A 27,894-nucleotide genomic window follows, 5' to 3' on the forward strand; every position below is an offset into this window, starting at 1 on the left:
GGCTATTCAAGTTAGAGCTTCACTTTGCCATATCACTCTCTATGCTGCTTTCCTTATTATCAGTACAAAAAATGAAATGGGAATAGCACATCTTTTAATTTTCTTCCACTATTACCTCTTGATTTGCATTCAGAGCTCCCAGAAGAAATACTGCTGAATTCAGAAGTAGTCTATTTAAGCTGCATGGTGTTTAAAAATTGCTGGAAGAGGTTAAGGTACTGTATATTATGCAGTTGACCTTACTAAGAAGCTACGTTAACAATTTAGACTTATAATTTTCTGCCGTTACATTTTGTTAAATTTTTTTTTTTAAGCAAAATTCATTATCTCTTTTGGTACCCCTGCAGGTTAAACCTTTTGATTTCTTTCTGACTTATTTTGTAAGATTTCTAAATTGTATTTAAACTTCTTGTACTTAAAAGGTTGTTTTGCCACCGTCTCTTTGAAAAGAGGGATTTTTTTTGTCTCTCTCTCTTTGTACTTGGTCTGCAGCGGCTGTGCTCCTTCACAGCATTTTCCTTAGGAGGAAAAAAAAAAAACAAACCCTCCATGTGTAGGAGTGCTGCAAATACATTTGAACTCTTTTGTCTGGCACTTACTTGTCTTTACAGCTGATCGGGTTAGAACAAGGTGTCTGGATCCTGCCTATACCAAACAGCAATAGCCTACTGGTATGTTGGGCTCAGCCTCCTTGGATTTAGCCTTTGTTCCATGGCTGTACCTAGTGATGACCAGCACCAAGGCTGGGCATGGAGAAGAGCAACAAATCCTAACAAAGCTACAACAGAGAAATGTGCCGGGGAAGGGAGAAATTGATCTTGTGACTCTTTAGGCTGTGTAGCCCTTATTAGAGGCGTTTGTTTATGCTCTGTACTGCTGCTTTAGCTAAAAAGCTGTGTCAGTGGTGGGACCCTATCACACGTTTTCCCAAATGCCCAAGGTGTCACCATCCCAGCTCTGCAGGGTATGCAACCTCACTGGTCCCCAGCAGCGGGGGTTTATGGTGCATGCTTCTCCCAGGTAGTGCTCGGACACTCTCCTGTAGTGTGAGTTGGCACAGGCTGAAATCTGGCCAAGCAGCGCAATGAAACTAAAGCAGCGTTCACCATCAGCGGCGCAGTCCTGGAGGCTGCTCGTGCCTCTTCTGCTTGGCCGTGTGGGCACAGTGCCTGACCCCTGGGGCTGGCAGGCAGGAAGGGGGAACCCCTTCACTTCCAGTTGTGACCTGTGGCTGCAGGCACAGGGTGAAGGCGGTACAGGCGTTTTGACATTTCAATGTTTCCTGAGTTCCTATTCTTCGCGCTATTGCGACAGTCACTTAGGCTTCAGACTGCAAGAGCAATGGATCAACAGCTGCCTTTCCGTTGTAAAGTCAACAAAGGGAGCGAGAGGAGCCCCGTACGGATCCCAGAGCCAGAAGGTAGTTTTATTCATTTAATCTCTAGGTATGTAGACTGTGATCAGCACCATAGCAACTATCTGAGCCACTTGACTGAGTTATATGCACAGATAGTAACACTTGTTATTTATACAGCACCCTTTATTGGAAAATTTAAAAATGCCAGATACCAGTTTCATTGAGATAGGTAAACTGCATTCATTTGTTGATATGGAAGCGCCATAAAAACTCTGTGTCACTGGGATGTATCTACATGATAGAGACTGTTTGGCAACAAATACGTGAAACAGTTAGAGATTCTAAGGAATAAAAGAATAAATAAAGGGGATAAAAACATATTAAATGGATGAAGAATCAGCCTATGTGCAGAGCCGATCTGAAACTTGGCAGCTTTATAAACCAGTTAACACAGAAATAAATGAAAGTCCAAACAATAGGAATAAATCTGGAACAAATAAAATCATGAACTCACAAATGTTATGAATTGATTGTAAAGATTATAACATCTTACAAATTAATTCTGTCTGTATGGTTTAAAGCATACTTTGCTTCTGGGAAGGTTCTGTATCTAAAAAAGCTATATGAAGTATACTCACAGGGCAGTAAAAAGAGAAATAAGAAATATTTCTCACTTGAAATAATAAGACAGAAATTTGTCTCTGTATTTGGCTGGTTTTCCTCTGAATCATCTTGAACTTCTAGTCAGACAGCAAAGCTAAAATAAATTATGTCATCATGCTGCAGAATATTTCTTAACTGTGTAATTCTTTCCTTTGCAGAATGCAGGTACAGAACAGCTAGTGGTCTAATGTATCAGCATTTCCCTGGTGACCTTCAGCTTTTGCAGGATTTATGTTTTGACTAATAGGATTAAATTATTTTTATAAATAAATAAAACTTAATGTGTATTTGGACTCCACGCAACCCTGGTCAACTCCAAAAAAATATACTCTGCATCTGAGGAAAAACGTAGAATGTATCAATGAGGTCATCTCTGAAACTTAATTATGAAATAATCATTGCAACTTCTAATTTCAGGCTTAATTAGCTTTATGACATCCAACTTCCCTAAGCAGAGCTGGTGTGAATGTGATAGAAAGACTTTTGCCATGTAAACATCACTATTCTCTTGGCACCTACTTGGCCCCCTAACTGCTTGCACGGCAGCAATATAGTTAGAAGGATTTTGGTGGGAAAGGTAGATGCCAAATCACCTCATGGCTCCAGGACCCCATGTACTGCCCCAAGGGGACAGAAGCCAGAGGCCTCTCAAGCACCACATTAGCCGAGGTCCCAACTTGAGGTAAAATCCTGTCCAAGATAGGTACCTTGGAACGTTCACATCTGTGAATGAGGCAGACAAATTAGCCAGATAAATAAAATTATGAATACATCACTTCTTCATTTAAACCTTTCCACTGTAAATGGTTTCTGTCTTCACATGGGAGCATCGGGGCCCTGCTTAGAAACTCTAAGCAAACTGGCTAGTAAAACTGTAGTGCTGCAGCACTGCCAGACTGCCACCTCCCATGGCAGGGGTGGATCTGGCTGGGTTTACGTTGGCCATCCATACCAAAATCGATGTAGGCTAAACGCAGTTTCAAGGCTAGCAAAAAGCAAGTGAAGTTTACTGTGTCTGCCAACTAGCAGCATTGGGATTTATGCAGAAATGAGGCTGAAAGTGCAAATAAGGCCAGCGACTAAACCTTTCCAGCAATTACATTTAATAAGGTACTGTATGTTATTTACAGAAAACATACATCACACAGTTCCTACACATGAAATGCACACAAAATATAAAGACAAAAGCTGCACTTCATAACATGCTAAAGAAAATAAATAAAACGTAATTATTTTTGCACAATAGCTATTACATAAATAAATACTCTAGAACATAATGAATTAACATTTATTTACAGTCTATTGAAAGTGCAAAACAATTGGCTGAAAATTAAGATAGCTGTAAATGCTTAAGACCAGAAAATACGTGTTAACCAGCCAGAATTAATTATAGCTGAACTTGAAGGTTTTAATGTCCAGGAAACTATTCTCTTGAAATCTGTTTGTGCATATTGTGCTCTTTTTGAACCAGTCTTTTGCTACCTTTATGCTATTGATTTTGACAATCTTAATAATTCATAATGGAATTTTGTAAAAACCTGATAGTTTAAAAAAAGAAGTAAAATGTAAACACAGAGTAATCTATTTATCGTTCACAATATTTTCAGTCCTGTCAGTTTTCTGAAATGGCCACACTGCTTGCAGTAGTAGGCAGTATGAGTAAGATTAGAATTTTTTCTTAGTATATGTTCTATTTCAAAGAGAAATTTTTTTTAAGTGTTCTCTGAATAGAATTGTACCTTGGACCTCTCTTGAAGCTACACTTTCATCAGATGCTTACGTACATCTTATACTGAGGTCAATGGTAGCTGGGCAAGCAAAACTGATGATCAGTGTTTGTCCTGACCTAAACAATAAATTGTGAAATACAGTTTTTCAGTTAGAGAGAGAAACATTACTGCCCTTAAAATTGTTAGAAGCTTTTTGTGCATTTTTCACTATTTCATCTTTTTTTGCATTTTTTTTCCATATGAGAAGTCTTTACTACGCATTAAAATGAATTAAAATTACACAATATGGCCACCTTTAGAGCTACAGTGCATATATTCTTCCTCAGCCAAAGCTCTCTGACAGGCTGGTACATTGTACATTGCCTGAGACCTTAAGAATACGTTTTTGCTTATTTTCGCAGTGGCAGTGCAGTAGCAGAGAAAGTGAAGTTCTTAACAAGTGACCTTGACAGGATAAAAGATCATTTCTCATCATTGCCTCAAATGTTTATGCCCGACGCGGCTCTAGTCGGTGAGACATCTGTGATAAAGTTCTCTGGTTGTCAATCACATTTAATTGCCGCACATAGCTCCGAACATCCTGATGGTTCTTATTAGTTAGGGCTGCGTCAGGATCTGGTGAAAGAGAAATGATGTAGGATTGATACACTTAAACGAACAAATGCCTGAACAGAATGCATAACTCATTACAAGCTGTCGCAGGAAACACCAGATCCTGCTGAGTTAAAAAGAAAATATTTAGAAATCTCTCTCTTTGAAACCTTTCCTTCATATCTGATAGTCTTTCTGGTTACTGCCCCCACAAATTAACTTTTCCTCCCAGATATCCTTGGCTACATTTGCTCAAATTGATGGCCCTTGGTTGCAGTTTTATACATCACCTTACCAGTCAATAGCTATAAATTCTACAGCTAACTAGCATGATTTAAAGCTTGCTATCTGCTTTTGAGCCAGCAGTGTTCACACTGGTACAAAAATATATAATTGATTTAAGCCTCCCTTCATGAAATATTTCCATTTCTATCTCAGTATTAAATATTTGTATAAGTGTATTGCTTAGTGGCTTGCCCCATTCAAGACTGAAAGTTTACTACCTGTTTACAGTACTTAGCGTAACTGCCTTATATCTCCTCTCACAACAATTATGAAATACCACTGACTTCAGATTTGAGTATCTTCAGCCTCACAGTGCACAGCTTACAATTTAATGAAATACATGGTAGGTAACTTAGAAAATTTCTTCAAGAGAAAGACACTGAAGCATCTACTGTATAAATACACACACACAAAAAAAGAGGACTTAGACACTGTACATCTATCTACTGACATGTTGTTATATCACATATAGTGAAAATCCACTTCAATTTCTAAGTAACTTATATGTGGAGATCTCACCAGTGCTCAATACATTGAAATTAAAAGACGCATAGCCAGAAAAACCTTGTAGCTGGAGAAAAAGAGCAGCTCCCTTAACTTGATATTCTAGAGTTAAGCCTTGACCCAGATGGAAAGAAAAATTTAAAAAAAAATGTATTTTTTATACTATTTATTCTGTTCTTTGAGAAGGAGGAAGGCTGCTGTCAGGCAAAGTGAATGAAGCACTGGGGAATGCAGTGCCAGTGTGGACTGGGTCTCACAGTGCACTGAGATGTGACGAGACCTGCGGAGCAAGCCTGTTTGATCACACAGTGCTGTCTACGTACCTGGCCCCACGTAAGTTCTGGTAATTATACTGACAAACAGGTTTTCAGTTCATCACCTTAGGCAGTTAAGTCACCTATAATGTCATGTTTCCAGCCTGGTTTCCTATAAAAACAGGGTTTATGCAAGGAAGCATCTTGCATTTACCTGTGCGCTTCTGTCTGCTGGCCTCACTTCAACCACTGCTGAGCCCAGTGGCTAATTTCAACCTATTCTAATTTGGCGGCTGTGTAGAGACCTCACAGACACATAGCTCCTTCACATTCTTTGAAAAGAGATGGAAGAGAAAGAGCTTATTAGAGCTTCCTGAGGGATGGTTCACCCAAGTGAAACACTGGAGGATCCAAACAGGGAAGATTCACTGGAAACCAGGCTTTTCAGTTCTGTTACACACAGAATTAGTTGCAATTACTGTAGCTACTGATGATAATGCTGACTGTGCAGATGTTGTAATACACTTACTGAAAGATTGGCTTCGGCAGAATTTCACCGTCCTGACAGTGTTGGCAATCATGCGCTGGAAAGAAAAGATGGGATGCAATCAGGGAACAAGCACTGTATTTCATCATCATTTAAACGAAGCACCTAACTGTGCCTGAGTGTGAAGACATATGCCAATAAAAGCAGTCATATGAATGAAAATATAATTTTAATGCTGATACCCTCATATGTAGGGTGTGATTTGCATTTACACAGGCTTTAAATGAGCATGAGTGTAATTTACATGCACTCAGAGAACCCTTTCCCTTGCTTGGATGCTATAAAAGGCCTTAACTAAAAATGAAAATCAGCCCCTTCAATGTGCATTTCTTTGATACCATCTTCCCATATTAAAAAGTAAAAGGAATATCATGTACAATGGCTTGAAGTATGTACACCTTTTCATTTTAAAACCGTCAATTCCTAACAGCAAGGGCATTTCAGTTAAAGAGCTTTCATATTTCATATCAGTTTGAATTTGAAATGCAGCCCTCCTTGAAAATGACAGCAAAAAAAAAAAATAAACAACAAACAGCTGAAGGTCTATATTCACCGATTCCTTCTGGAAGTGTGCTCGATTCACATGTGAGAAGGACACAGTTAGGACTGTGGCCCTGTGGGCAAGTTTCATCAAACAGACCTGTTAGACCATGCTAGCTTGCACAAGTGTATCTAATCCAATATGACAAGCAGATCCATATTTGGTGGATACTCCTTTTGGCAACTCACAAAAAAAGCAGAATTCACTTCGGTCGCTTTTGGCTGTGCTCACTCCTCCATAAATAAAACATCATTTCACTCACTCAGGTAAGGAAATAATATTCAATACATTTTATCTGATAAATCAGATGCTATTTTACAGTAGTTTTTAAGAAACAAGGGAAACCAAGTCAAAGTGAAACATTTCAGATTTAGTTCTGGACTGCAAAATTTTAATTTGCTTGTGCAGTCGACACCACCCAGGTAATACATCCACCAGTGCTGAGTAGAATTAGTTGTTCTTCACTATATCAAATACACTGAAACTTCATCACTAAAACTGAATTCCCTTAGCTAGACTGTTTGACTTATTCACCGCTTTAAGGATGATGTGTATTTCGGTTTCTTTTGCTTAGGTTAAGTTTTGCAGAGGAGGGAAAAGCTAATCAGAGCCTAATGTTTGTTTAAACACTTTCATATGGTCCAACAATTACAACAGAGTTACTTGTTTTAACATAGCACACTCGCACCACGCTGCTTCATACCTTCTTGAAGTTTTGTGTGAGATTCACAAGGTAGTTGTAAGTATTGATACAATAGAATGACATTTTCTTACTAGCAAACAGTAAAATGTAGGGTATATGCTCTTCAAAATTCATAGTCAATTATAATCTTATGTGAAAACGATTAAATTAAATATTTGTCATTCCAGAAATGGGAAGCACCAATGTAAGACATTTCTTACAAACATACATGCTGAATAACTTTAAACATTGTCAAGCCCAAAAATGATCGTGGCTGGTGGTCAGCATTAGAAATGCTGCTGATACACATACTATGTTTTTGTGGATTACACATTGTATAATCAAATGAAATGTAGTCACTCTGAAAGTGATGTAAAAGTATTTTAATTCTAAAATGCAAATTTCCAAAAGATCACAGGAATTTAGATATGAGTCTGCTTATATTGTTCCTAAAGTCATATGGATGTACACATGGAAAATATGTAGATTTCAAGTAAGAGTCATTTTTGTACTATGTTAATTTTCATACCTCTTCACTATTACTAAACAGATTTTCTAAGGCACTTACCTTGCAAACATTCTCATATGTGCTTAGCATTAAGCATGTGAATAAGCCCCATTGACTTTGATGGAAACTCTTAAATACTCGAAGATAAGCACCCATTATAATACTGGATTGAGACAGAATGCACTGCATATTAGTGTTGGTTCTTCAAGTCTAACCCAATCAAAATGACAATCAAAACAACGCGAACATGAAAACATGAATGTTTCATAACTCTGTAGATTCATATTTGTCTCTGACTGTTATGTGTTGCTGCTGTTTTGACTCTCATAATTTCAGAAAGTACACCTCTAAAATAACTATTTCAAGGAAAGACCATGAAATTGAATTGGACCAGCTAACCTGATGAAGTGTCAAGAGTGTCTGACTTAAAGGGTACCTTTCCTAAAAACACTTCATTTTTATGAAGACTGCTGGTGCTGCTTGATGTATTTTCTAAATGGGTTGTCAATATACACCCTAATTTTTCATATCAGTAAATTTTTAGGTTTTGAAGCCTCATTTCACAACGGTCTTTGAAGCTAGGCTGTATGCTCAGTGTTTGATTAGTTTAGTATTAAGTTTCTTAAATGAAAACTTAAGATTTTGCAAAAAGGACTGTTCTGCTGAATCATTTTACTCTTTGTTTTCTTTATGTGGGAAATTTGTTCTTGAAAAAAGCATAGCATTCAGAATAGGTATTGTAATGTTGTACTGGAATGAAAGACAAATGATGAGTATACTGAAGGTTTTAAAAAGTTCTCACTATTTCCGAATTTCTCATTATATGGACTGTTCCAGGCAAGGAGAACAGAAGTGGCAATGAACTTGTCTGACTTCTGGTTAAGGGTTGAACTGCCTGTTTTTCTTCAGTTGGCTGAAAGGTTTCATTTTAAGGAGTTACTTTGCCTATTCCTGAGGATAATCTCATTCAATCCGTGCATTCAGAAGTATGCTGGCTATGATGAAACACAATGGAATGAGTAAGTGGGTGTTAATGCAGAATAAATGGAGAATCTTTGACCAGAAAAGAACATCACAACCCAGTGGGGAGATTCTGGAGCATTATGTATCCTTGAAGAGCTCCTTTCACATTGCTTTCTGCAAGGGCTATTGTACTTTCTTATATAAACCCCAAAGAGTTCCTCTTCGGAAGGTGTGAATTGGATGGAAAAACAGCACATGAAGCGAAAACGAATTTCCCTCCCTGAATCATGCAGATTAAGTTGGACTCTCTTCTTTAGATGCAAGAAAACTGGGAATATGCAGAGAAAATGGTCAAATAGAAGTTTAATTGCCAACTCCTTATTTCGTCTTATACCCTCCTATTTCTTCAAATAGAGGATTACCTCTAGTTAATACCTGAAAAAATTAACCTCTGTTTACTCACTGTGCTAAGAAAGACCATTACGGAGAAGCCATACAAACCTAAATATGTATCTTTCTGAAATAGAACCGACTGCATAATATAACAAGCAACTGCAACTACTAGCGTGCTATATATATACACAACAATACCCTTTCAAGTTTTACGCAGTCTGGAATGGTGGCAGCAGGCCAGCACATTATCTTCTAATCCATTCCAAACTGAGGTTTTAAAATGTTATAAATATTCATATATGCCATAGAAAACTACTAAGGGCTTTAGTCACACACTTTTTGCATAATCTTTATGTTCCAAAAATGAAAGAATGTTTGCCCTTTTTTGCATAAGGATCAGAGTGTGAATTCCCTTTTGTTCATCTCCACAAAACCCGAAAACCAATATGCACAGATTCTCTAATCCTCATTTCACACCTGAAGGGTGAAGAGGTTTGACAAAAAGAAGAATCAGTGACCAGCATCATGGCACTGTCTTGTGCTGCCATGGCAGGTCAGCAGTTTCAGAGCTCATTCGTGACATCTGCTCCCTCTACAGGTGCCGTTTCTGAGACATGCTGCATGGTAGAGTTATGTGGAGATGGTGCCACGGAAAGTGATCTTTGATCAGGCTGTCTGATGATTTGAGAAATGACACTGATAAAGTTCCCAAATAAATGCATCTCTTTCTTTCAATTCAAAATTCAGTAGTGGAAGTTTGAGTGCAGGATTACTCTGCTGAAGTAGGGAAAAAAGTGCAAATAAGTATGTGGCCAAGAGGAAGAAAAATTTTATGAAATATTGCCCCTCCTTAAGGAGAGCCATGCCCAGTAATTTGTCCCTCTCCTCTCTCTTCTTTCCCTGGCAAAACATAACCCTAGGAACAGGCTTTTGATCTTTTACTATATATATAGTTGTAAAAGCGGTGTTACTTGTTTTACAATGAATTATTGCCTTGCAGTTTGCAGGTTGTCCTGTATGTGCAAAATCATACAGTTTATAGGAACTAATACAACTGACAGTTTTGGGGGTTCTCCTTCACCTGACGAGAGCTAAAAGACAAATGTGTATTCCAGATCACAGACTAATTGTGTTTGCTATTTACTGCCATCTTTTACCATTCTTTCACTTGCTTGCAGATCACAAAATGTTCTCAACCTGACAAACTACAAATGCAGCATTTTAAAAACTTCTGTTCATTCCTTGTTCCTCTATGACATCGGTGTTTTCAATTTTAAAAATATGGGTTTTCTAAAGCAACGTGTATAATTAACAACTACTACCAATTCACTAGTGGAGAAAAGATGCAGGTAGTTTTTACCACACAAGGTCAAGGAGTATACACCAACCTATAAGGCATATCTGAGCAACACCATGGTGGAAACAGCTTCTCTCTATCAGTTTATTAAAGTGAGATAAGTAAAAGAACTTCAATATTACTCTAAAAGCATGTCTTGTTTGGTACTGAAGACAAAGCCTTTTAACCAAACACTTATACTACTAATACCCGTAATTTAATTATTCTGTCTACTTACTGACAAAAGTGTAACATGTTCCAGGCTGGATTTTAAGGCGCAATTCTAGTTTCCACCATACCACACTCTCCCCCCCACCCTGCCTCCCTGCTTCATGCAATGAAGTGGCATAGCAAAGAGCACAAGCAATACAAAGAGAATACATATTTCTGACACATTAAATATTGCTTGCCCACATCTTGTACAGAGTAAATGGGTCAGCCTACAAACTTCCCTGTTTACACATAGCTGTGGCTCTACCACACGTGGTGTTCTCTTCCCTGGCTAGCTTCCCTGCCCTCCTACTCCTCACAGCCTCCTCCAAATAAGAGGCATCCATGGGGATAAGGAGATGGGGAAAGGGAAGAAGGAGCAGGCAGTTACAAAGGTAGCAGCAGGTAAAACTCAGTAATGCTCTGTAGAATGATGTCCCCCTGACACTGCCACTAACACAGTTCTGCCACTACACCTCTGAAAAGACTTATTTATAGGGAAGTGCAGCAGGAAAAAATTGACTTGGTTCCTTTCCTTTATAGCTTGACTTTTTTAAAAAAAGAAAAAAAAAAAAGGCTAATGTGGTTTAACATCAAACTGTCTGTTTTCCCCTTCTCTAAATCATTTCGTCCAATTTGAAAAAAAAGCCCTGAGTTTTTAACTGAAATAAAAGTTCCTACCAATTTTCTGTGAAAATACATGGCTGTGGAGAAGAGAAAGATCATGTAAGTGGCCTCTTCTCCTGTCTCCTTGAGGGAAAATGCTGTAGTGCAAGTTCCTACGTTATGACAAAAGCCTATTCACACAGAATTCCCCAGCAATGAAGAAACCACACATGCCCCAGCCACGAGGAAAGCTCTGAGCAGAGCTCAGGCAGCCATGATACACAAACGTTTAGGAAACCAGGCCTCACTGTTTCTGGCACTTAGGAAACTCCTGGCTCAGACACTGTCTGACAGCTCCTGCATGTTTCAAGATGCATCACTTTATATAAATAATAACAGAAACATCAGGAAACATTAGAGATTTAAAAGAATCTGTTTCAGCTGAAGGGATGCCACTAGATCAAACTTCTACTTTTGGCTGCCAGTTACAGGAATAAAGTTGTCAGCAGCACATCAGCTGTCGGGATCAGAGCTCTGTGGTGAGAATGCAGACATGATGCCAGAGGCTGTTCTCGGTTTCATCACTGTGCTTACACGAGAGATGGAGGGACCCACCTCCTCTGGTGGAAAATGGCACCTCCAGTGGGAACTACCCAGATATTTTTATTCATAAACTTAAGCAAGCATCAAAGTTAGGATCCAGGGAAATAATTTTGCAAAGAATCAAGATGTTTTTAGACAGATCAGTAAAAGAATCGCCCCCAGAAATTTTTAGAGGTATCTTCATCTGCTTGTAACAGAATGTCATGCAGTAGAAAACAAACAGCAGAAACAACAAATGGCAGGACATGATTCCTGTGAGGAAATCTGGTTTCTGCTTTTCCCCTTAAAAGAGCAGAATAACATCACAGAGCTACCTTGAGTTCATACTTTTGTAAAAGAGAGCACAATTTATCTGAGAGTTATCTGGCTGAGTGGTCTTGTCTTCACTAGTTAATATCTTGCAATTATGTGTGGATATGACAGTTGTAAGCCTAACACAAGTAGGCGGTAGTGACTGAGGTTTAACAGTAGGCTTTTCTTCTTTGCTTGACCTGATGACATACGCAAAAAGCTAAAAACTGCCGGGTCTACATTAGGACTTGAATGAGTTATGTGGGTGGAATCTGAATACATGTTGCTTTGAAGAGCTATGGGTTGGGAGAAGCAGTAGAAACACCATAGAAACATGCAGAATAGCCAGTAAGGAGCATTAAAACCACAAAAGATATACTTGTAGTAAGGCCTGGAGAAAAAGCAGAAAGAGCTTTTAGGTAGAGGACTAAGGAAAGGTTTAGAGTACTGAGCGAGGAGAACGTTCCCTATACTCTTGTGTGGAGGAACATGAGACGTGATATTGATACTCTGAAAAATAAGTAGCATCAAAAATACAACAATTGATCTCCACTTTCCCCTCCTAAATGAAATGGTCAAAGCTCAGATTACCGATCAAAAAAGGTGATACTCTATTCATTCAGCATACAATTTTATTTCAAACCTTAGGGTGCTACTAGTAAAACCATGCCCTGGAGATAACATATTTTTAAAGATAAGGGCATGTTCAGACTTGGGTGAAAAATGCAGACCTGTAGCAGTTCAGATATAGACCAGTTTAAGCTATTATAATTATCACTCTTGTCCTCAAGAGGTGTAAGTAGGCCAACTGAGGTGGAGAACAGGAAGTCAGTGACTTAGATGGCAATAGCAATTCAGCTGCCATCCCTCCTGGTTTGGAGGTGCTCCAGCTAAGCCTGAGATCTCTTTGTATTCCCCCAAATATTTATTATCTACACTATTACAATAAACTAGAACAGGCAGTGTAGGAAAAAGTCATTTCTTCCAGGTAGAAAGCTTCAGCCTTAGGAAGGAGATGGCAACAGAGTCTGCATATGCAATTACATAATGTCATTACTGCAAAGTGAGGTCAGGCCCTTACTCAGACATTAACACTATCATTTACAAAAAAGAGTCTCAGCTAAGTAGAGTGGTATTTCCACCCTAGGACTGTCCTGGAACTACACTAAAATCTTAAAAAAGAATTTACTCAGTGATAATCACTCTTCTGTGAAGCTTTCTAAAGAGCTGAAAGTCCTCCTGTTTTCCCCTCCACGTTATCAGAGCTCAGAAGGTAAGAAAAGTTCCTCTGTAGTGCAGTGGAAATAACCATGCAGTGGATCTGGTTACTGTAGTACTAAGAACAAGCAAATATAGATACCAGAATTGATATGGTCTAAGAGCATGGATGAATGAAGACACAGAAAGTCAAGGTTTAGCTTTGCAGTGCAGTTGCTAATAGCTGGGTATAGATAACTCTGGTTCTCAGATCTGTGTGTCATTAATTACATTAATTAAGGACATGGTCTTAGCAGCCAACAAAACTACTTCTCACTACTGAGAAACTTGAGTTTCAGTCAAGGTTCCTTCCATCAGAAGTTGCCTGCCTGCAGTTTTTGACCACGGTGTTTGAAATGATGAGAGCTTAGGTGCAGGATTTAAAATAAATCAAATCTGAGCATAATCTAACCTTCTGTCACTTATCTCCCTTTCCAATATGAAAGCAACCAAGTCACAGAAGGCTCTTTACGCTTGTTAAAGGAAAGAGGAAAATAAGATGTTGTGCACGTTCTGAATAAAGCTCCTTTCACTCTCTGAGGAGCAATGCAGAACTGTCCCAGCCTGTGGCAGTTCAGTCCTGTTCGAAGGAACAGCAGTTAAAATCATAGCATGGTCCCAAACTGGCTGTTAATAAGAATTGTCTAACGCTGCTTCCTATCACTGCTGCTGCCTCTCCTAGGAAACATTTTGGCTGTGCATGGCTCAGTGGGCAGTTTCTTTTCCACCTCTATGAGGTTTTCCAGAAACCCAGAGGACCCAGGCCCTCTGCACAATGCAGACTATTTTTGCCAGCTCCTGGTGCTGTCTTCACTTTCTCTGGCCCTGGAAGTCATTGTTTAGAAGTTCATTCTTGAAGAGATGAATAGGGAGGCCTTTTTATTTTTCATCCCGCAACCGTAATTTCAAAAATGTGATACATACCATTTTTTCAAAGTTTACTAGATTGTCAGTGAGTGTCTTGTTTCCCTCATGAGTAAACGTCATGTCTGTATAGGAATAAAAGCCACATTAAAGCCCATAACTAAATCATGGCTATACAAAACAACAGAACATTTTATCTATGCCTTACAACAATCAAAGCAGCTATAAAAGTAAAACATTTAGGCTTTAATTCGAAGCATTTCTGAGACTAGTAAAATTGAGGTATAATATTCAGATGCACTAAAGCAGTTTTTCTTGACTCTGTGTCATGCTTTTTATAATGGAAAAAGATCATACCTCACACTGAGATTGATTTTTGCTTTTTCTTGATGCTTTTTACTCTTACTCTTCAAATATTTGACAAATAGCTTTCAAGTTAATAATTCTGGTAGCATCCAAGCTTACCTTTTATAAGAAGTGGCATGAAAGGAATTATTGGAGGGTCCAATTTAGCTACAGTTAGTCTGTAGGCCCTATGGTTTCTTGATGGATCCTTAAGAAAAAAGAGAAATCAAATAATTATTAATACATATTATTAAATGTATTAAGACACTGCATGCATTCATTTAGATGTCATGGCATTTATTAAAATCATTATCTTCTCTTGTGGCTTTAAAAGTACATCTGAAAGCTACGGATGCCTTTTATCATTTTCCCATGCAGTTTACACAATGAAAATGCAGCTGCTAAACACAAACAGTTTTCATATCAAATAACAAGGTAAGATACGATTACAAAAAAATTGTTCATAAAAGGAACCACATATTTTACCTCCCTCCTTGCAGCTGCAGAGACAGTATTCTGTAACACTAAAATGTATTGCCTGGAAAAATCCAGGTTGGAAAATATAATTTCCCATATGCACTATAAGAAAACATGTGATAAAGCTTTGCTGAGTTTCCCAGATTAACTTTGAGTGGTACATAAGTTCTCTCAGAGTAGGTTCCTAAGAGTATAATTTATTAGTCATACATACTTGTTTTAGCAGCTCTAAAATGGGATCATAAACTTCTTAAAGTCAAACAAGGACATATAAAATGTTCTGAATCAAGGAATTCAAATCAGTTACTCAGAAACTGAATTAGCTCAGATTGTGCATAGAATAAGGGATCTATTACTATTCACCATTAAGCTTTCAAATTCTGCATAGATCTTCTTGAACTTGCTTGGAAGTTTCTGTTAATAAAAACAAAAATAGCAAACCTTAATTAAATCCAATTTGTGTGGTAATTTTACTGTAAATGCTAGTTCCTTCTACAACGCCCTAAGTCAGGAAAGTGCTCTTTTTGCCAGATATTTCTAACAATGTGCTAATCTAAAATACAACATGTCTCCTAGCAACCAGATTATAAATAGAGACGGGACCAGCCATGAAACCTGGATCCTGATTTAAACCCCAACTTGGATTTACTCCTACGGGATGCTTAGGTTTGGATTTTTGTTTGGTTTATGTTGAAATCACTAAATTCAGAATTTAAGTGAAAGTTCAAGTGAGTGGCTTCAGGACATTCCTCGTTATAGCCCATCTGAAAATATAATTTATACACAGCTTGCGAAGGGGTAGCTCAGCTTAATTATTCATACCTATGATGAACTGCCCTTGCAACATTCAAGTCCATGCCTGGGCATTTCCAGGAGGTTTTCTGTTCACGCTAATGTATCATCAACTGCTGCTCTAATTCTTGACGTGCCCAGCAGCCTCTACTGCTTTCTGGACTATAAATTAATGAATAGGTTTTCAGTCCACAATACCTACACAAGTAAATTATGGTCAGTTGATTGCACAGCGAATGGGATTTACAGCGAAATGGGCATTACTAAATATTTTCATATTATGTTCATAATATCTTCCTGTTATTTTAGACATATTAAATAATATTACTATAAAGACTATAGCATATGTTATAAATTAGTTTCAGAAATTAGACCAACTTTTTCTGCACACTCATAAGATGTCAGCTTTCTAGTTTTAATAAGAAGTTTCACTATATTTCCTGATTCAATCAGAGTACTACTGGCAGTGGGTAATATTAAAAATTAATAGAGACTTTATAGAGCATAAATGATTTTTTGCAATACTTTCTACATTTGGAGTGTGTACCCTAGCAAGATATTTACACTGTGCCACAGCAAGGGCCTAATTTTTAATGATGTGTGTGAACAACTGTGTGCCTAGTTTGCATATGCATGCAGATTAGGTATTTGTGAAATAAGTGGTATAATTGGACATTTGCACCTGCAAATATTTAATTTGTGCAAGCAACTAATGTAAATGCATGATAATATGGCAAAAATCAGGTCTTGATATGTTTGTTTTTAAGCATAATCTCTCTCTCTGTCTATATATATGGCTAAGAATCAAGTTGCAGAGCTTCTCCTGATAAATCGACTTCTCTACAGAACCAGTGTGTGACAACATTTCCCGAATTCAGGTTCATACTCCACACTAACAAAGGAACTGTGTGAACCCCCAAGCTCAGACCCTGTGTCTATTTCAGATTGCTGAATGTAGTATATAATTCCAATTGCCTCTTCTGTCGTCACACTATGCCTGTACTGTCTCAGATCTCCCAACTATTCCTCTCTGTAGCCACAAAAGAAAGGTCATTATTTTTAAAAACTGATCTGCAAATCTTTGCTTTCAGTGCTGATTGCATAAATTACTTGCAACATGTACTTCTGAAAATGGGGCTGGTGACTTCTCAGTTGTGTCTGTCTGAACTCCTAGTTCAGACCACTTTGTTAGGTGTTCAAATTTCGGCTGTGGTAGCATCATGTTAACTATTTTGAATTTCTAATGAACAAAATACGTGCAGATTCAAATCTGCAGATCTTTCATCAACCAGAACGTTCTCAGTAGTTACATGTGTTTACTACCTCAACCTGCTGGACACTGCAACTTGTCTGTATACTCGTACGCAAAAGAGCAAAGCCATAGAAACAGGTGGAAGCTCTGAGAATGAAGACCAAATTGATAGTAATCAGGGGAATGCATGTCAGAGAGAAAAACAGAACCCCTGTGTTACTAGGGTAACAGAGTCCATATGGAGATCAGCAAATAATATGTATAAACAGAGGATGGATTTTAGAGCACAACATATTGAGTGATCTGAGCAAATGACCAGTAAAGTCAAAAAGAGGATGGGCTGATGTAAGAGGCTAACTCGCTCACCCTGTTGGGCAGTTTAGCTCATCAATAAAGCTAGTAGTGTCACACTTGTTAACTGCTTGTGAGGACTAAACACATCCACAGGTATACCTCCTCACTAATAAAAATTGTCATCCTTAGCTAAAGGATGATGCTCAGGAAATGAACTACTAGATCTAATATTATCAGTAATAAAGGCCTAACTCATGTTTTTGCTAACTAAAAGCAGAAATCCCAGTCAAACTTCTTAGAACTGGATTGTAGCTAAGACTTACCTCCCATGTTAATGAGAGACGGCTCACGGCAACATTACTCAGTCCCATAATGATAGCAAAAAAGGAATTCAGATTTTTGTATTCTTTACAGCTGAAACACAAAGTTTTAAGTTGTATGCATCAGTCAGAGTGGAAGTACACACGACAACCTAAAGAAGGCTGACCCCAGCCATGCAGCATAAATTTGACTGGAGTCTGGCAGCCCTGGCCAGCAGGCCTGTGACACACCACTTTGCTGATGTGCGAGTAATTCACCACGCTCTGGAGGCTCCTTTCCCCTCCCTCTTAAAATGACCTCCTGCTTCTGCTTCACTGGGTGCCAGCTTCTGCAAGGTCATTAAAGGAGTCTTTGAAGTTCCTCCCCACCCGGAAGCACAGTCTTGAATCTGGGCCCAATTCAGTCCCAGAGAATACCAGTGGACGCAACTGGTTTACAACCCCATTCGCTGAAGAACTTGCTGACAGCTTCTGAACAGCTACTGAATGCTGAAAGCGATCCCTAAAAGATCTTCATTGCAGTTTACAGGGGCACTGAGTCTTTTTAAAGAGAAGACCAGCTGTCTAGAGATGCCTGTGTGTCAGTGACACCTCGATGTGTATGATTTCTAAATAGTACTTGTGTTTTCTGGAACTCTTTAGGTTGCTTCAAGCAACTGCCATTTGCTACCAGCATCATTAAAAGAGGTCCAGGGCAGCAGGAGCTCTAGGTCAGCCTTTATCCCTAATGCAAATGAGAATTTGTGTTACCAATTAGGAAAAACTGGAAAATGTGAGTACTATGGCAGATCCAATACACTGTATACAGGAGTAGACAAAATGGAGCTCTGACAGAAACAGCCCATACAACTGCTCAGCTGTGACTGCATCGCGTGGCTCATTGACTCAATGGGGAGGGAAGAGAGAATAAAGCCTCATAAATCTGTCTTGCTAGGTTCCTGCAAATTACTTGCTTTTTTTCACAACTAATTTCCAAAATCTGTTTTCAGAACCTCAGCCTCTGCTTCTTTTTCTGTTTACCAAGAAAAATTGCACAAGATTCAAGCTACATTCCTCATATGGGTTTTTTTATTCATTGCTTAAGCTCTTAGCTTCTCTGAGGTATCCTCAGCTCCAGATAAAATTAGTACGATCATCACATGCTACTGTCCGACTCCGTAATTGCCACATCACCTTATTGTTATTCTGTTCTTTCTGTCCCTCTGTTTCACCAGACTCAATGGATTGAGGGGGTGAGTCCTTTAGATCTGGGCCTCACTTGTGTCTGCACTGTGTGAACACTGAGCATATGAAAAAATCATCTCTCCCCATCTGATGGTCTGCCTGTTGGAGACTGCTGCACCCTTAGATCTTCTGGCAGAGCTGCTCATACAAATTCTCCCACATCAGATTAGGGCCAGTGAGCAAGGTTAGCGAAGATAAGCTGAAATGCTAAAGCTACCCCAACTTATTCAGACTAGAGCAGGTCAGGGAGTGCCTTGTTAGTGGATCTGAGGGGAAATAAGGATGAAAAGCAACCAGGGAAGGCTGTCAGTGATAACCTCTTCCCCAGCCACAACTAAATCCAGAAAGGAATGTATGTCCACAGCTTGCAACATTGAGAATAAATTGTGGCATGGTAAAAATAATTAGCACACATCAGTGGTGCTCAAACATAGTAGGCAGCTGCAAATGCATCTGCAATATGTAATTTGAATCTATCTTTTATTTTAAAAAGGGTAAGTTTGCTAAATATTCTGTTAAGCAAAGCAATTTTACTAAGTCCCTGTTAAAATCACTCTAGATATAAGGCTTTATACACCAAATATTCAGTAAACTCTACAGACTCTACACTGAATAGCTCAGTTCCAAATAGAGGAACACTGTAATGAGAAACAGTGCTGTGTGGCTCCACTGGCAACGGTGCATATATTCTGCCTGCAAAATGTCAGGAAGTGAATTATCCAAAGTACCACGGTGTGTTTGGAGCAGATGTCCCTCGACCTCCCATTAAGGTCTGTATTGGAACAAATTTCTCCTTAGTGTGAACGGTCAACACATATATAAACATGTGCTTTTGTCTCCAACACAAACATGGTTAAAATCTCTCTGTACTTACATGAGCATATTCATCTTGGTATTTTCTCTGTACACATGCACTCTCTTCAAAAATTTCTTAGAGGCTCCTTGGGCTTATAGCATACACTTGCGTATGGAAAGAATGATTCTCAAAAACTAAGTGAAAGTGTCTGAGTGTAGTGATACACAGGAAGGTTTCTAAATAGCCTGTGGGTATAACTGCAAAGCGGAAATATATACAGTGTTTGTGGATATCCACAAAGGTATGCACAAGTATTTCCTAGAAGACCTTTAATATTATGCGATTAATATGGGAAGAACTCACTTCAGGAAATGTAGTTCGCTTCTGCCCTTTGTTTCCAAATTTGATCTTACAATGGCTGGAGGAAAGAGGTGAACGTGGTAACCTCCACATCCTTTCCCAGCAAATGCAAAGGCAAAAACAGCTCCTGGAACTGAAAGCACACGTGCACAGCACTTGGAGCCAGTACTTGGCCTTGTGCTTGCCGACAAAGACAGGCCACACACATCACAGGGTGCACTGGGTGGCAGATACAAAGCGATGTGCTTCCTGCAACAGTGTGTCACAGAATTGAAACAGGGTTCTCAGTAACAGCTATCTTTGAAAATTGGGACGTGCAAGGCATCTTGTTACCACCAGTCATGCGAGATTAATCGTGCAGCACCGAGCTGCGCTGAACACTTTTCTAATCAGTCTAGTACTTCTAGGTAGGGTAAAGTTCTCATTAGGTCTCAAGGATCTTCACAAGCAAAACTTCCCCACAGATCTTGCTTCGAGGCCTGGGCCCCCATCTTTTGATCCAATTCCTCAGCTTTTTCTCCCCTCCAACTTGGGTGCGCAGTGTTTGTGTTACCGCATGCTATAGCACCTGTTACCATGGCAGCACTGCACCGAGGGCAGGAGCCTGGCAAAACTTCCCAGCGCCTTTCCAGCGGCTGCAATTAAACCTGCCTGCTCGCTTTGTACTTAGGAAAATCTTGTGCTTTGGCTTTCTCTGCATTTAGGAGACAAAGAGGACTCGGCAGAGCAGACCACTTTTAGCTGTTTATTTTTAGCATTGTAGTGATACCAGAAACATGGAAGTAAACAGGAGGTTGTCAAGCTGTTGTAAATAGCATAGGGCTAAACCCATGACACTGAGGAACCCACTGACTAGGGCGGCTTATTAAGGAGATATTTAACTGTAATTTTTAAGATACTTGATTTCAAGTGTTTATGGAAATTACTACTGTATCTTAATTTACCACATTTCAACATTTTCCCATTTCAAGCCTCTGAGCCCAGAGCAGCCCCCGACTCGTCTGTGAGCGGGTGCCAGTGCCCTCTCCTGGACACAGCCCGCCAGGCCCGCCGCTGGCTTCCCGATTTTGCTCTGAGGGGTGAGATAATGGAATATGCGGCACACGTATTTTTAGACGCTAAAGAGGTAAATTCTGTCCTCTGTTCTGAAAAGAAACCCGATCCTGCGTGCTAGATCTTGAAAATCGCCAGCTCTCTCCAACGGGAGGGCCCGAAGCCATTCCCAGAAGGAAGTCGGTACTCACAGAGCGGGGCCTTCCCGGAGCTGTGAGCAGTGCTGATGCACAGTTTCGGTGCGAGCACTGATTTCAGCTATGTGGAATTATGAACTGAGAGGAGGGAGACATCACAGCTGTACTGTAATCTCTTCCTTCACACAATTACATTAACAATGAAAAAAAAAAACCCCACGTTAAAATTCATAGTGTAACTGTAAGAACTGCTTTGTTCTGTAAGCCCCTTAGAGACCTCTATTCACAACACCCAAAGTCTTAGACAAACACTAAAAAAGGCAGCTCCTCACTATACCCCTCAGTGAACTGTTGGTTTAGACAACGAGTGACAGGTAATTAACGTAATACACCATGAACTGAAAAGGAAGGGAGAAGGTAAGAGCTATAAAAAAAAACCTGCAGCTATGCAGGGCAGGGGCATGCTCCTGCTCCCACTGATGCATCCATCCCTCAAATCCTGGTCCTTGACTTCAGTGGCAAAGAGCCAAGGCCTAAATCTTTAACAGGAAGGCTCCAAAGAGCTTCAGTTCTAATATGAATAAAAGAATAGTGCAATAATTTCCTGCTATCCAACCTCAGACCCAACAGTTACTAAGGGAAAAAGGACATTGATATCGTTGCATTTTAAACCAAAAGTATTAGAACATTATCAGAAGCAGACTGAAGGTAACATAAGCCTTATCACCTCTGTACTACATCTCTGTCATTCTCCCACTCAGCTTTCCCACTCAGGACCATTCTCAGAATAGTTTTCCTGAAGAGCACCAGAAACACTTCTGTTCTTGTGAAAATTTAGGATCATTTCTTTGTCATTATATATTAATTCACATATTAGTTTTTGCTAATGTGTGTAAGGATATATATGAAGGATTTGCCTAAAGAGCTGAAATATATTTGCTCACAAACTTGATGTGAAAACATAGCCCTAAGAGCTCAGAGATTTTTAGGAGTCAAGGATGAATGAAGAGTAGGACAGGAAAAAAGAAAAACACATAGTAACAAGCTTCTATACTGCATTATAAGGAAATGGACAGAATTACTGTATAGAGAACATTTTAACCTCCAATGTATAGCTTCCTGAAAACAAAAAAGGAAGATAACAATTTTACTATATTGAACTTAATTTCCAGCTCACAGGTGATTGTATACTTACTGGGCTGCTATCTTAATATACTTCTTTAATAGCTGCACACGCTTGCTGAGTTGAGAGCAAAGACAAATCTCAGTGACAACCCAGAACTGAATTTCATTAAATCTTCTTAAAAACAAGTCCAGATTTGCTGTGGTCTTTTTAAAATTGTGCCTTCCAAAAGTGTGATAGATCAGTTCCAGCTAGGAAAAAGAAAACAGTAGTTTTTTTTTGTTTGTTTTAAGAAATCTTGTATTTTGGACAGTGGAAAAAAGCTGATAATGACCAGGTAAATATTATCTACTTCCTACACTAGCCTGAAACTTGCTCTGCAGTTTGCATTTACCGTTGTACAGATGACAAGAATTTAGGTTGCAAATCCAATAATCAATAGCTGAGACATACTAAAAGCCTAACTGTAGATTATGCATAAATAGCTCAATATCTTGAACAAAACATACTAAAGTAATTCAATAAACAGCACAAGTTTGGGAGAAGTTTTATAAGCAAGATGAAAAAATAAATTAGAGGAACAACACCTCATACTTTCAAAACTTGTAGGTGGCTTTATTGTAGTATTTTTCAAAATCAAGATCAGAGAAAGTTTTGCAAATAGTGAATATACATACAATATACAACTAAACATTTTCTAACATATTCTAATCTGTTGGGTAGATAGATCTTCATACCTCATGCACACAGTTGAAGAGCTCCCAGTCATAAATTGTCATCTGATGAGCTAAGTCTTTGGAGCTCATCAGTTCAAACGTTCCTACTGTACCAGTAGATGGTCCCTCTTGTTCTGGTAATGGCACCTACAAATAGAAAAATATTTCAGAAATGCTAAATTACATGATTGGTGCTTTTCTGCCATAATGTTTCCATATTTTTTTTAGTGTGACCATTTCCCTAAGCCTGCTTCTCATACTAAAAGTGAAATTTGCTTTTAACCATAGGCTGGCATTAGGAAGTGAGCCTAAATCAGAATCCACTATGCACAGGATGCTCAGGGAAATTCTGAAAGCTCTTCAGAGGCACTGTAAGGAAATAAAACAGACTGTTCTCAGTGTGTTATTTTTAGCATTGTCCTAAAATTTGAAGCCAGAAATAAACGCTTTGATATGTGTTGTGTTCCCTAAAGTATGCCTATTTGTTTAGAAGCACAGGTCTGTTCACAAAGCTTTTGTTATTGATTTCCTCTTTCACATACACCAGTAACTAGGTCACAAAGCAAAAGCCAAATACTTTTGTAGATTACTGATTGTAATGAAGAGAATTATTACATCTGTTGCTTTTCAGAAATCGGCAGCGATTGCAAGATCTGTTCATTTATAAAATATGCCTTATACTTTCTCTTTGTCACTACCAGGATGCACTATTAGCCATTTGTGACTGCAAAACGCCTAGCTATACTAATGAAAATTATATACACACAGTCTTATGAGAAAGAATCCTTTATACCATTCAAGTATAAAATATTTTTGAAAGACATTTCCATACCACCCAATAAAAGAGATGTGATCTACAGTGTTGCACACAAGTAGATCTTATAATAAAGAGATTTAAAACGTGGCTTGAGATCAAGCTACATTTGAAGTAATCTGCTGTATATATTAAGGTCAAAGTGTTTGAACCAGCCTGGACTAAATACTAACAAACAACCCTCTTGCAAATTCAAATGCACTCTGAAATACCCTTTGGGAAAACATCAGTAAAGCTTCTCATGAACCCACATTTTAATTGTTTTCTTTCCAGGAGAGGGCAGTAGAGTTCACTCACAAGTTTCTTTCTCAATTTCTCATAGGGTCTTTGTTAGATAATTACAGAGCAAGGAATTGTCAACAGGCTCCTTTCTGAGTAGCAACTGAATAGAGTCTGCAAGATTAACAGACCATATTTACATACTGAAACATCAAAAATGAGCTTATTAAATGAATCCCCTTTTATAAAAGAATATTCTATTACCTGTAGAAAAAGGACTGACTGCATTAATACATCAAGTCACTTTCTCAATAATACACGGTATGTAGTAGCTTTATTTTTGTTTGAGTTCTTGCTTTGCACTCTCAGGAAAACTTGTATTTCAAATATCACTATAATACAAACTAATTAAAAATAATTAAACTAAACCACAGGCATTATTACCTTCAATGCTCCATCTACAATTTTTAAAATAGTGTATTTAAGCACGGTATTAGAAAAAAAAAATCATGACAGCCATCAATCTTATAACAGCCTGCAGATCCCTCTGACCTGGGATTTGCACAAACACAAAATTTCTTCCGTTAAGACAGTATGAATGAGAAGTATACTGGTTTTGTGTAGAAAACCCTAATTTGTGGAAATCTGTGGAAAAAAGACTTGTTCACAGACTGAAAGAGGGCTTTTTTCCCCTATTTGGAGACAAACACAACATAGCTGTTACCATAACAAGCACATATTTTCCAAGGCTAGGAAAGAAGTACTTAGATGTAAACTCATTGCATATTTGCAAATTCGTCTGACCCAGAACAATTTTCACATGGGAATTTCCAAGCGTAATGAGAATAAATGTATCCACATAAGCAGCAGCCAGGAACTGGAATGTGAAAGGATTAAACTGGGAGGGAGGTAAGGTTGTAACATTTTTCAATGTTATTTATATCTCTTTGAAAAAACGCATTTGATAAGGAGATGTGTTCTGTTGTGCAGTAATGAGAACCTCTTAAAAGGTGCTGAGTGTTCTTCCCTAATTCCTACAGAAGTCAGTCCAGTTGACAAAAACTAGCACGTAGCAGCCCTGTATCTCAGAGATCCCTGTAGCTTTTGGAGTACTTGACCCAAGGTAGATAGACAGCACAAGGGAAAAGGCACAGAAAGTCATGACAGTTTTCTGCTAAGGGTATGTCCATGCAGATGATGGAAAGCCATATAAAAAGTACCCAACATAGTTGTACTAATGCAACCCCACTTTAGAGTAGCATGCCCCATAAGGGTATCTCTTTGGCAGGATTACTAAAGCTGAAGGGAGCACCAGAATTTAATAAACTGAACAAGAGGTATCTCTGCATGGAACTACAGTAGGCTGTATGTGAATTCCCTGGTTATTAAACTGAAAGCAGCAGCAAAGCACAGATTTTACCATATCTATAAAAGAAATCAGGCATACGTACTAAGTGGCTTGTTAAAAGCATACAGGAGGCTGAAACAAGGCTAGGAGTAACAGAGTTCATGCTGACATGACTTGGCAATGACATTTGTTTTTAATGAAATAAAAGGAACAAAAAGTACAGTCAAATCAAACTCTATAAAAGCAGACCCCATGGAGATTGTTAGAATTACTGTATAAACTGTAAGTACTTATGAGCAATTTTACTTAAGAAAAAACAGACTTTCTAGCAGGAATATTTTCTGTGATTCTAGTTGGAATTATCTGAGATTTTGACATAGTGTTTTGTGGGGCTCAGAAAGAAAAGATTTTAAGTAATTTACTGTTGGAATCAAGTCTCCATAATGCTGTAATTGGTAACTTCTGTCTTCTATAATATATCCTTGTGGCCATGAGGAGATAATTCTGTCATCAGGATTTACTGCATGTCTTAGTGATAATATTCAGCTCTTCCTACATGCTCAGTGCAACACAGAGAATACTGGGATCAAGTTCTGTCAGGTGGATCAGATGGATTTCTGCTCTAGCTCAGGAAATGATGACATTAGCCTGTTTTAATTTCAAGGCTTGTCCCATAGCACTGTTACAAAAAACTTTGTTGTGAATATCTCCACTAGTTTTTACCTAAAGCATTGATAATGCAAAAAATACCAAGCATTCAAATTAACTAAGAGGTGAACTTTATGAGACCTGCATACATACATACCAGTGAATCGAACTGATCACGTGGGCAAGCAAACAGCCGTCCATTAACACTGAGAGTTGTAAACACTGAAACATCATGAGGTTTGAGCACAACTTTTTCTGTAAACATGAAACAGAAGACTGTTTATTAAATCTATGTAGAATTTACAGGAGGACTGACCCCAATAGCTGCACAGATCAGCATTACGGGAACAAATTTTGCACAGTAAACCCATGTCCACGATACAAAATAGATGACAACAAGGTCCTCTTTGTTGAAGAGATGTGACAACAAGCTCAGCCCAAGCCAGTCTCCTACAGAACTGGCATACAGAACTGGAATCCCAGCCCCTCGAACCACACAGGCAGGTGAAGAAGCCTGCACTGCCATCTCTAGGAACTACCCACAAAAGTTTAGCCATAATTAGGGACTCACGTCATTCTTCTCTGAGCTTTAAGAATATGGAGAGCTGTTCTTACTAGAAATTTCCTTGAAAGACAACTGCATGGGAAAGTGATGAAATGCAACTGTAATTCAAATCTCATTACAACAGTTCTAAAAGAGTGTCACATCACAGGTAAAGTAAAGATAATGAAGTAATTTGCAAAAATCTCTATCACGGGGAGAAAGATTTGGCTATCAGAAAATCTGACAATACAAAAATGCTGCAACTGCAAAAAGTAGAGCTGCCTGGTGTCAGTTCTCAGGAAGTAAACGTTTTTGGCAAGCATCACTGCTTGCAAAAATGCCTTCCAGTAGAGCTTTCATTAACTGTGTGTGCCCCATACTCAACTAAAGCACTTCAGCAACACTAATTCTTCAGCAGAATCCACCTTGCAGTCACTCTCCCATTTCCACAGCCTATAGTGGGGGACTGACTCCTGACCCTTTGCCAACGCTGCCCTCAGTGAGCTTGGTACTAAGATGTTCAGTAGTGGTTTACACAGACAAAGCTGTCAGAATGGTAGTGACCGCTACAGGAATATTAGCACTTCATCATTTTCTGATGTCACTGATTCATACATCTAACTTGACATTATCCATGCTTACCTCATATTCCTGTTGTTAAAAAGCTTGAATGTCCTACAGTGAAGGGAACTTGGGGTAGCTCTGCTGTGTAACATGCAGATACACAAGCATCTCCATTTTCCCTGTATGCCATGTGAGCTCCAGTCTGTGCCTGAAGTGGGGAAAGGACTTGCCTCTAAGCTGGCTTGTACTAGCTGAACATGCGCATGGATATAAAAGCCATGACTGAATTCATCTTGCTTTTGAATTCCACCTGACCTGCTGCTTCACTGTGAGATATATACTTAATACTGAAATACTTAAGATGATGCAAACACAGTACCTCCTCCTGAACTCATCTTTACTATGATGAGGCCTTCTCCAGAACCCAGCTTATCTGCTACTGCGCTGATCACTTCCTTCACGGATGAAGACACTGGTACACGGATTGTGGTATAAGTTTGGTCTATGCAGTACACTTTAAAAAGAACTGGAAAAAAAAAAAGATTGTGCTATGTATGCCACATGTAACAACCACAGAGATGTTACTGTACAAACTATTTTCTCTTCAGTAACCATTGTACACAAGTGAAAGAAATAAAGCAACAATAAATCATTATTACTGTTTTGATAACTCCCCCTTCCTC

The 27,894-nt window shown here is 38.8% G+C and overlaps 1 protein-coding gene across 11 annotated transcripts in view; it reads right to left on the reverse strand.

Moving 5' to 3' along the window:
• Positions 1 to 2,674: 2,674 nt before the first annotated feature.
• RAPGEF4 (Rap guanine nucleotide exchange factor 4) overlaps positions 2,675 to 27,894 on the reverse strand; it is a 154,408-nt gene continuing 129,188 nt past the window's right edge. For 4 of the 11 annotated variants that reach the window (XM_048061614.2, XM_013171531.3, XM_013171536.3 and 1 more), the window contains 10 exons: positions 27,591 to 27,737; positions 26,261 to 26,358; positions 23,096 to 23,221; positions 22,431 to 22,609; positions 17,669 to 17,759; positions 15,371 to 15,421; positions 14,651 to 14,738; positions 14,246 to 14,310; positions 5,914 to 5,968; positions 2,682 to 4,365 (listed from right to left, as the gene is read on the reverse strand). In XM_048061614.2, coding sequence (XP_047917571.2) covers positions 4,238 to 4,365; positions 5,914 to 5,968; positions 14,246 to 14,310; positions 14,651 to 14,738; positions 15,371 to 15,421; positions 17,669 to 17,759; positions 22,431 to 22,609; positions 23,096 to 23,221; positions 26,261 to 26,358; positions 27,591 to 27,737 — 1,028 coding nt within the window. In that variant the 3' untranslated portion in view covers positions 2,682 to 4,237. Of the gene's footprint in view, positions 4,366 to 5,913; positions 5,969 to 14,245; positions 14,311 to 14,650; positions 14,739 to 15,370; positions 15,422 to 15,502; positions 15,998 to 17,668; positions 17,760 to 22,430; positions 22,610 to 23,095; positions 23,222 to 26,260; positions 26,359 to 27,590; positions 27,738 to 27,894 lie in introns of those variants that run through there. The other 7 variants (XM_013171541.3, XM_048061615.2, XM_066999265.1 and 4 more) reach the window with 5 other exon arrangements.

Source organism: Anser cygnoides, chromosome 6, assembly GCF_040182565.1.
Source record: "Anser cygnoides isolate HZ-2024a breed goose chromosome 6, Taihu_goose_T2T_genome, whole genome shotgun sequence".
NCBI classification, from domain to species: Eukaryota; Metazoa; Chordata; class Aves; order Anseriformes; family Anatidae; genus Anser; species Anser cygnoides.